The 10,876-nt window shown below is 46.1% G+C and overlaps 1 protein-coding gene across 1 annotated transcript; it reads left to right on the top strand.

Moving 5' to 3' along the window:
• Positions 1–3,700: 3,700 nt before the first annotated feature.
• LOC149496919 (uncharacterized) lies at positions 3,701–4,768 on the top strand. The gene is made up of 2 exons (XM_089720670.1): positions 3,701–4,349; positions 4,428–4,768. Exons 1-2 carry the CDS (start codon positions 3,702–3,704, stop codon positions 4,545–4,547), a joined length of 768 nt encoding a protein of 255 aa, XP_089576796.1. The 5' UTR covers position 3,701; the 3' UTR covers positions 4,548–4,768.
• The last annotated feature ends 6,108 nt before the right edge of the window (positions 4,769–10,876 follow it).

The following is a 10,876-nucleotide window of genomic DNA, read 5'->3' as shown; positions in this document are numbered from 1 at the left end:
AGTTGATTTAGACAATCAGTTTGCCAAAAAAAATGTGTTGATGTGGTTTAAGCAATTTGTTTGCCTAAAAACGTGTTTTAGGCGATTGTCGCCAAAATGAGTGTTTTAAGGCTTTTAGCCAAAATTGTTTGATTTTAAGGCTTTGAGCCAAAATGTGTTGAGTTAGGCAATTTATTTGCCAAAAGGTGTGATTTAGGCGATTGTCGCCAAAATGGCTGATTTTGAGGCCTTTGGCCAAAATTGTCCGGTTTTACGGCTTTGAGCCGAAAATGGTTGATTTTGAGGCGTTTCGCCGAAATTGTTCGATTTTAAGGCATTTAGCCGAAAAAGATTGATTTTAAGGCGTTTTGTCAAAATGGTTCAATTCTACGACTTTTAGTCGAAAAAGATTGATTTTAAGGCGTTTCGCCAAAATGGTTCGATTTTACGACTTTTAGCCGAAAAAGGTTGATTTGTAGGCATTTTGCCAAAAATGTTGATTCAGGCTTTTAGTCACAATTATTGATTAATTGGACTTAAGCCGGATTTGTTCGAAATAAGGCAGTTGAACCGTAGTTATTAATTAACTAAGCTCTTTCAGCCAATATTGTCGGATTTAAGCTTTAATGCCACGGTTATTAATTAACCGGACGTTTAAGCTTAATCATATTTATTTAAGACAGTTTATTTGTCTAAATGATGATGTGAATGCATTTATGCAATTATAGAATTATTAAGAGTAGAAAAGAAGTATGCATGAAGTGCTAAAATTAAATAGGCAGAGTTTCGTTTACGTACCTGATTTAATCGTCGACCACTTCTTAACTCCAGGTTAAGCTCCTCGTTTAGGTATATTAATTAATTTTTAATTTTATTTAATTTTAGTGGTCAAATATCACAATAAAAATGCAATAAAAATTAAATTAAATGCAAAAAGCGGTAAAGAAGGACGCAAAGAGCGTGAGAGAGAGAAGGTTTCGTCTATCAAAACAGACAAGGCGCACCAGAAATAGGCTGAAAATGGTCTATTATAGGCCATTTTCGGGTCCGGGCCAGGGCGCCTAGCTCGGCGGCAGGTGCCGCTGGGAGGGCGGCAGCTGCCGCCCTGTCGGTGGGGCGGCAGGCCCCGCCCACGCTGGGCGGGGGGTGCCGCATGGGAGCGCGGCAGCTGCCGCCCAGTCGGTGGGCGGCAGCCCCGCCTGGTCTGGGGGCAGTGGGCCCCAAGCGGGCGCAGGGCCGCCCAGGCGTGGGGGGCCAGGCCCCGCCTCGCGGGCGGAAGCCCGGCTCTGCGGGGCCACGCCCGCCCGCGCGGAGGCCCTGCCTAGCGCTGGAGGCGCCGGCCTCAGCCCCGCCCACTGGGCCTTGCCCCGCCCTCGCGCCCTCAGGCTCACCGCCCGCGCTCTCTTTCAGCCCTCGTCCCGCGCTGGCGCGCCCTCCCCGCGCTGTGCCAGGCCTTGCCCAGGAAGTGGGCGCAGTGCCGCCCAGGCTGGGCGCTGCTGCCGCCTGGTCCCCGGCGGCGGCGCCCGCCGTGCCGGCGGCCGCGCCGCCGGTGTGGACGCCGTGCCCGCTCCGGGGGCCTTTTTGGGAGTTTCGGACCTCCGAAAAATATTCCGGGACCTGTTCCGCGATCCTCGCGATATTCCGGACGTTTTAAGTACCATATTGACATATTTTCGGTGAACTTCGAAATAGCCTCCGGTCCGGCCGGACTGTTTGCAGTCCGGGAAACAGGCTTTCTGAGCCTCAAAATTTGGGTATTCACAGTTGCCCCCCACCGTCGACCATAAAAATGATTTATGGGAGTCGGTGGTTGTCTGAAACGCAAATTTTGTAGGCGAAAACTGGACGCGTCCAGAAGACCCGCCTCTTGACTATTTGCTTATAAATAGCTTGAAAAAACTCATTTTCATTCATTCTAAACTTTCTAACCTAAGGAACTCTCTCAAATTCTCTCAACTTCTAAAGCTCCAAAATTCTTTTTTTTTTTTTTTTCATGGCTTCCTCTGATCTGAGCGGTGAGGAGTACCTGGGGTCTCTGGGGATCTCGCTTGACGAGGTCAACCTTACGGCGGACGCTAACACTCACGCCTCCGTAACAGGCATCTTCGCCCAGGTACGCCTCCTTTTTTTTTTTTTTTTTTTTTTTTTTAGGGGTTGACAAAATGGGGATCGTGATTTTTCGGGCCTCCTGTGGCCAGAAAGAGAACTTTGGGCCTTCGTGGCCTGAATGTGCTTTTCGGGCCTTAGGCCGAATTGTGAATTGTCGGGCCTCTATGGCCAGAGTGTGATTTTCGGGCCTTAGGCCGAATTTTGGGCCTCTGCGGCCGAATTGTGATTCTCGGGCCTCTGTGGCCGAATTGTGAATTGTCGGGCCTCTATGGCCAGAGTGTGATTTTCGGGCCTTAGGCCGAATTTGTGAATTTTGGGCCTCTGCGGCCGAATTGTGATTCTCGGGCCTCTGTGGCCGAATTGTGAATTGTCGGGCCTCTATGGCCAGAGTGTGATTTTCGGGCCTTAGGCCGAATTTGTGAATCTTGGGCCTCTGCGGCCGAATTGTGATTCTCGGGCCTCTGTGGCCGAATTGTGAATTTTTATTTTCTGTATTTGCTGTTTTATTAGTATGCATGCTAAGATATTACCCTTAGTAAAGAACCAAGGGACAATTCTTATATTACTTTACCTTTTAGGATCCTTACATTAAATTGGATGTGGCTGAGAATTCTATGTCCGAAATCCCGATCGAGATATTGGATCCGAGCCACCCGGTCGGGGCAATCATCAATCCGTCCCGTCTGGGTTACTTGAGGCATTTTGATGCTGGCCGAAATAGCCACAAGGAGTTGCTGGGTGCTTTGGCCGAGAGATGGTGGGACACTACCAACACTTTTCATTTTTCTTGGGGCGAGATGACAATGACCCCTGTGGATTTTTCTGTGATTACCGGAATCCCTTTTGGTATTCGGACGATTGAATTATATGATGACTGGAGGACAGAGATTTCCCCTGATCGGATGACGGAATTGATTGGTATAGACCTGCCTCGGATTGTCGGGCCAGGTTCTGCTACTCCAGCTTTGAGTGTTTCCAGGCGCTGGCTATATCTCCAAGCCCCCGGCATTTATGCTAGACATAGGCGGGGAGAGCTGACGGCTACTCAGGTGGCCAGATTCACTTTGTTGCTGATGTTTGCCTCGACCTTTTGGTCCAACAGGAAAGAGAGGTTTAATCCTTCTATTTTGAAGAGTTTAGAAAACCTAGCCCATCTCACGGAGTATGACTGGGCCGGCGCTATTCTGAGCCGTATGTATAATGACATGTGTGATCTGAGTCGGAGCCACTGTAAACTTAGCGGGACCTATTACTTCTGGGAGGTAATGCGAAGAACATTCTGTATATTTTTCTATATTATTAGCCCTCTTTTGACTCTCGTTTCTTCTTTGTTGCAGATTTGGACATTTGAGTATTTTCCTTACACTCGCCCGGAGCAGATTCATGCGGATCTCGGATTAGGGCTGGTACCTTTGGCTTGGAGATGGTACCGAACAAACCTTCATACCAGTCGGCATAAGCACTCGCTAAAAGACCTGAGAACCTTTTTTGATACGTGTAGCCCGGCGCAGGTATGTGTTCAGTAATTCTTGAATACGTTGAATAAAAAAGATTTATCAACATATTTGCATCTTTTTTTTTTTTTTTTTTTTTTTTAGGTTGAGGTGGGGGCGATGGCCATTCGCCTACAGAGCTGGATCCAGGTTGATCCTCATTTCCAGCGGTCGGATGACTTGTCTCGGCGGAGGGTGATCCTGTCGCATCCCGTCCTGAGACGATATTACTTGGGCGAGAGAGTAGACTTTCAAATAAGAGGCTGTCGTTCCATCCCTTATCCTCCTCCCGGGGACATGCGAGCGGGCAGGCAGATGACTCTCACCGATGCGCATACTGAGGGTATTCCGTATGGAGAGTTCATCTTGGAGGGAGATTATGCTGAGTTCTGCAGACTCTTTCTGATGCAGCCTATTAGATCGCGGCTTGACAATTTTCAGAGATCAGCTCCTTTCCATCCGCCCGCCACCCGCTCTTCTCGGGCCGCGGGTTCTTCGAGTAGGACTCCAAAGAGGAGGCCTACGACTGATCCTTCTTCTTCTACTCGGGCTGAAGGTTCATCTCAAGCCGGCCCTAGCCACTCGGCCGGCCATTCCAGGGCTCCCCGGGCTGTGACAGAGGCTACCGGGTCACTTCATTCAGACTTGGCCAATTTACGTCTTCCGTACAGCATTTCCTACCATACTCCTGACGCTCCTTTAGCCTTTCGAGAGGTCTCGCTGGAAAATGTGGATCGCTTGGCTCTGCCTTCTGAGGACATTACTGAGGTAAGTAAAAACTGCTAAATCTCTCACAAAAACGATTCATAAGAGATTTGACGTTCATTTGCATTTTTTTTTTTATAGGTTCCTGTTGGATTGATCAATCAGATGATGGAATTGATGCTCGGGATGCAACAGGAACTGTCTTCGTCCTGGACTCGTGAGGCTTACAATGATCAGAGAAGGCAGAGGCCCCGTCGCTGAAGCCATGATTGCCGGATTTTTCTGTTCCTCTTTCTTTCTTTCTTGTCTGACTACTGTACTAAACTTTGATCGTGCTTCTGTACTGTATCGTTGTACTGAGTTTTATTTTGTACCTGCACTTGGTTAGTATTGAAATATATGTATGCATGTTTATTGTATTTGAAACAAAATGGGAGGACTTCATCATTTTGGCTTATGGACAAAATACACTCTTTTTTTTTTTTTTTTTTTATGCGTGGCGGCCGCTGCCGCCATCATTCAGTGGCAATTTGGCGACCGCTGCCGCCGTCATTCGGTGGCAATTCGGCGGCTGCTGCCGCCATCATTCGGCGGCTGCTGCCGCCCTCATTCGGTGCATTTTCTCCTATAAAAGCTTGTTCTTTGTTTCGGCTCTTCACTCATTCCTTATCTTCTCTCTTCTTCTTTTCTCTCTGTGTTTATCTTTTCCAAAGAATGAATCCTTCTTTCAATCATAGCATGCACAGCTGGGCTAGGAGTCTCTCCAAAGTTGAAAAGATCAACTTGAAGAGGTATGGCCTCTCTCCTATCATTACCCTTAGGGGGGTAGTGATCGACTGGAACTTTTTATGGGCCTGTATCAGACTCTGGGACCCTGAGGCCCACGTTTTTCGGTTCGGGGCCATGATGGAGGAGATGTGTCCTCTTTTCGAGGAGTTTTGTGCTATCATAGGGTGTGACCCTAATGCCCCTTTAGTCAGGCATGAGGTTAAAGTTGGGTATGTTCGGTCATTTGAAATTTTATTTCAATTCAGCCGGCCACAAGCTAAGGCCATGATTGTTAACGACCAGAAGGCGATTCTGATGCCCCTGATTGATGAATTTTCAGAGGTCCGTTTGGATGACCCAGACCGGATGAGGCTTAGGATGCGGGCCTTTGTATTTTGCTTATTATCTGGTTTCTTGTTTAACAAGGATCCAGGCTTCGGGGATCTGCGATTTTGTCCTATGATTCGACAAATGGAGGACATGGGTTGCATTGGCGGCATTGTGCTAGCAGAAACTATCAGGAGCCTTGACAGAGTTGCTTTAGGCTTCGAGGACTGGACGGTTTCCCCGATTATTCTCCAGGTACTTCTCCTCTCTTCTTTTCCCTATTTTTTTGTTTTGATTCATTCCTTTGTAATAGAAAGGATCCATTACTCAGGTTTGGTTGAAGGACCACCTCCAAGTGGTTGCTGCTCCAACTTTATTGCCCTATAACCCTGTCCAGTATCGTATGCGGAAGATTTTGATTACATACCCGTCCGTTGATGCGTGGACTTCATGGTTAATTGAATTAGGTCCAGACGAGGTGTTGTGGTTCGTACCTTGGTATGATATCAACCGGTTTATTCAGGTTAGCTTCCGCCATACTCAGGTTTACCTGTTGGGCCTTACACATTGCACCTGGTACTGTGCTTCGCGCGTTCTGAGACAGATGGGGATAGATCAGACTGTTCCGACCATGGATGATTCCCTAGCTGATTCAGCCATCACTCCGGGAGTTACTCGAGCCGTCCTTAGGGCCTGGGTTAGGGACCATCATATGGTTAGACCTTCACCTAATCCTGCTGGTATTCAGACTTCTCCTGAGTACCGGTCTTGGTTTATGACCATTGTCTGGCCAGTTGAGAAGCTGAGGAGGAACGCACTGCTGAGTGTACTTGAAGGTTGGACTCAGGTTGACGCTGGTAATGAGGCTGGGACTGATGAGGAGATTCTGTTGGCTCCCCAGACGGGAAATGTTGGAGAGAGTTCGGGAGCTAAAGATGACTCGGAAGACGTTGCCCCACGGAGGCGACGGGGCACTTAGACTTTTATGGGCTTTTTGGGTTTTTTTTTTTTGTTTTTGACTCTTTTCGGTATTTTGGCTTTGGACTTTGGATGTATGTTTTATTTGGACGTGGGCTCTACTTTCTTTAGTTTTCTGCTTGATTTTAGACTGTTTGCCTTTGTTGCTTTCAATTGGGCATGTCATTTGACTTTTAAGCTTTCCAAGCATTTTCCAACTTTATTTATTCAAGCTCTGATTTTTGCCTAAGTCGCCCTTTCGGGTTTTCAACTTAGCGAGCTACCCATTGTTGCCTAAGCCGCCCTTTTCGGGTTTTCAACTTAGCGAGCCCCGATTTTTGCCTAAGCCGCCCTTTCGGGTTTTCAACTTAGCGGGGTTTTTTTTTTTATTATTATCGGCAAAAGAAAGAATTATGAAATGGTATGTTTTGTTTTTTTTTTATTAATGTTTAGACCGTACCCAATGAGGGCTGCCTACATATCTCCGATATATAATTTCTTTTTTCCGAAGAGAATCAGGTCTAATGTAGTTCGTTTTACATTATGCAAATGATTACAATTTACACAAAATATCTTTTTAACTGATCTAAATTACATGGATTAGTGAATTCCAAGCCATCCAAATCAGTCAAAATAACGGCTCCGCCTGACAAGATCTTCTTCAACACATACGGTCCAGCCCAATGAGGACGGAACTTCCCCCGTGGATCTATGACCGGTTGTCTAATTTCCTTCAGAACCAAACAACCTTCTTCCAGTTTCCGGTCTTTGACCCTCTTGTTAAAATGTCGCGCCATTCTTCTTTGATAAACTTGAGTTTGGTGGATTGCTCGCAATCGCTTTTCATCCATACCCAAGAGCTGCAAATGATAATTCTCAGCCCAATTTGCTTCACTGATCTGGCTTTCCCGGATAACCCTCGCCGACTGAACTTCCAGCTCAATAGGCAATACTGCTTCCATGCCATATACTAAGGAATACGGGGTTGCCCCAGTAGGTGTTCTAATTGAAGTCCTATATCCCCATAAGGCATTCGGCAACTGTTCATGCCAAGCTTTGTGCTTCTTAATTGTCTTTTGCAAAATAACTTTTATGGCCTTATTTGCAGCTTCTACAGCCCCGTTTGTTTGTGGACGATAGGGTGAGGACTTATGATGTTGGATTCTCGTCTCTTTCAACAAATTAGCAAATTCACCCTGGAAGTGAGCTCCATTATCCGTGGTGATCTCGAATGGCGTTCCGTACCTGCAAAGGATGTTGGTACGAACGAACTGTGCTGCCTTCTTGGCATTCAGAATCGAATAAGAGGCTGCCTCGATCCACTTAGTGAAATAATCTATAGCAACCAAAATGAACTGGTGACCGTTGGAAGCCTTCGGGTGGATTTTTCCGATCACGTCTATGCCCCAGGTCGCGAAAGGCCATGGTGAAGTGATAGGATTCAGATTGACCGGAGGCTGTTTTTGCAATTTAGCAAAAATTTGACATTCGTGGCACTTCTGCGCATGCCTCACACAATCTGCCTTCATGGTTGACCAGTAATAACCTAGGTTCATGATTTTTCGAGCCAAGGCTATCCCGTGCATGTGTGGGCCAGACTCCCCGTTATGTAAGGAATCCATGATGGTTTGAGCTTCTTCCTCATCAACGCACCTTAGGTGCAGGCCATTCCAACTTCTTTTGTACAGAATTCCCCCAGTAAGGAAATATCCGGATGCTAGTTGTCTCAATGTCCGTTGATCAGTTTTGGTGGATCCCTCTGGGTAAACTTCATTCTGAAGATAATTCTGTATATCCCAATACCAGGGCTTATCGTCGACCAAATTCATGATATGTGCTGGCTGTTTCTGTAGCCGCACTGTCAAGGGTCGAATGACTCGATCCTCTTCTACATTGACCATGGAGGCTAGAGTGGCTAGAGCATCTGCAAACTGATTTTTGGCTCGTGGCAAGTAATGGAAGGATAAACCATCAAATTGCTGAGCCAATTCATCCAAGCGTTGTAGGTAAGGAACCAAACGCTCTTCTTTAATTTTCCATTTCCTTAAAGCCTGGGAGACTATTAAGTTGGAATCTCCGAAAACCTTGAGGATCTTTATCTCCTTTTCCAAGGCTGCTTCTAACCCTCTTATGCAAGCTTCATACTCGGCTTCATTGTTAGTGCAGTTGAAATCCAATTTGACTGCGATTGGGATGTATTCTCCACAAGGAGTTTTGAATACAACTCCAACCCCATTTCCATGGTAATTCGAAGCTCCATCGAAGTACATCTCCCAGACTTCACTTTCTAAGCTTAACAAGTCTTCATCAGGAAATTCCACTTCCAGCATTTGGTCTCCGACCGGTAATTCAGCTAATTGATCAGCTAAAGCACCGCCTTTCACGGCCTTCCGTTGTACAAACTTTAGGTCATAAGCTGCAAGTACTGATACCCACTTTGCCATCTTACAGTCAAGAACCGGCCTCTCCATAAGGAATTTCAAGGGGTTCGACTCAGAAATAACGTACGTAGTGTAAGACGAGAGGTAGTGCTGTAGCTTGGTACAGGCCCAGACTAGAGCCAGACACAACTTCTCTATTTTATTGTACTTTAATTCGTATTCTAGCATCCTTTTGCTGAGATAATACACTGCATTTTCTATCCTTGTATCTTCTGCTTGCTGAGCTAACATTGCACCCATAGCTTCTTCCGTGACTGATAGGTACAATAGCAAAGGTTTCCCTAGCCTTGGTGGCTGTAAAACCGGCGGGGATAGCAGATATTGTTTGACTTGGTCGAAAGCTTCCTGACAATCCTCATTCCACTTGACTGCTACTCCTTTCCTAAGTAACTTGAACATAGGACCACAAGTGTCTGCCAGTTGATTGATGAACCGGCTGATATACTGTAGTCTTCCCAGGAAACCCCGGACTTCTTTTTCCGTCCTTGGAGCTGGCATTTCCAGAATGGCTTTGGCTTTTGAAGGGTCAATCTCTATGCCCTTCCGACTGACCATATGCCCCAGAAATACTCCGGATGTAGCTCCGAACAGACACTTTGCTGGGTTGAGCTTCAGATTATACTTTCGAAGTCTAAGGAAGAACTTCTCGAGTGCTGTTGTATGCTCTTTAGCTGTTTTTGATTTAACAACCATATCGTCCACGTACACTTCTACTTCTTCATGAATCATGTCATGGAAGATGGCTGTCGCCATTCTTTGATAGGTTGCCCCCGCATTTTTGAGCCCAAAAGGCATAACTCTGTAGCAATAAGTTCCCCATTCCGTGATGAATGCCGTTTTCTCTTTGTCTGGCACATGCATCATTATTTGGTTGTATCCGACAGCAAGATCGGTCAAGGAGACCATCTCGTGTCCCGCCATTCGGTCTACTAACAAGTCAATATGCGGTAGGGGGAAGTCATCCTTCGGACACGCCTTGTTCAAATCCCTATAATCAACACACATTCTGACCTTACCAGTCTTTCTTCGGCACTGGCACAATATTTGCTAACCATGTTGGGTAGGCGATAGGTTCTATGAACTTGTTTTCCAGCTGCTTGGCCACTTCTTCCTTGATCTTCAAAGACCATTCTGTCTTCAGCCTTCTTAGCTTCTGTTTTACTGGCTTAGCCTCGGGGTATACTGGGATTTTGTGTACCGCTATTGCTGGGTCGATTCCCGTGATGTCGCTTGCCTTCCACATGAAGCAATCGGCGAACTTCTTCAAGCATTCACTGACTTGTTTCCTGTTAGCACAATCAAATGCAATGTATGTATATTCATTTTCTTCTTTGCCAATTATTATTTTTTCTTTTTCATTTTTTATTTCGTTTATTTCTTTTTCTTTATTTTTGCTTGGAAATGCTTGGAAAGATAGACACGCGGGGTAATCAAGAATCTGCAAACCTTTATTGATTATGACGGAATCGTCTTCAAAGATTACATCAAATTTGAAATCTGGATTTTCAAAATCCGACACAGACGACTCAGAATTGGGACTGGACTCTGGCTCAGTCTCATACCCAGGGTCAGACTCAAACTCAATACAGGACTTGATTTCAACTTTTGACTCTAGGTTCGACTCGGGAGGGGGTGTATCAGCAGTGCGCTCCTCCTCGGCGTACCAATTGGTGAGAGGTCCTTCATTTGGCTTGATCAGGCTCAGTAAATCTTGGTCCCCATCATTTCCTGTAATGACTGCAACCTCATCAAAGAGACTAGGCTGCATGAAGTCTTCCACTTCCGGATTGGTCCTTGTTTCAGGCTTGTTACCCCATACATCAGAGAATATTTCTAATCCAGGCAGCATCTTTTTAGCAGTCGGGCAGTAAAATGGTTCTTGGAAGTTACGATAAGGAATCGTCTCTCCCGATTTGCAGAAGTGACTATTTAAAGTCAAGAAGCGTGATGGCATCTGTATGTTTTTCTTCTTTCCTCTTCTGGTCTTCTCAGCACGGTCTTCATCAGTAGGCTGATAACCTAGCCCGAAAGTCCCTTCATTCACCGGACATTCCCAGGCTTGCAATGCGGGGTATGTCTTTCCGGACCTTGCCATAT

The sequence above is a fragment of the Jatropha curcas genome, chromosome 4, assembly GCF_041381405.1.
Source record: "Jatropha curcas cultivar XTBG-Jc1 chromosome 4, XTBG_Jcur_1.0, whole genome shotgun sequence".
NCBI lineage: Eukaryota > Viridiplantae > Streptophyta > Magnoliopsida > Malpighiales > Euphorbiaceae > Jatropha > Jatropha curcas.
The sequence above is the reverse complement of the archived record's forward strand: the minus strand, read 5'-3'. Positions and strand labels throughout refer to the sequence as shown.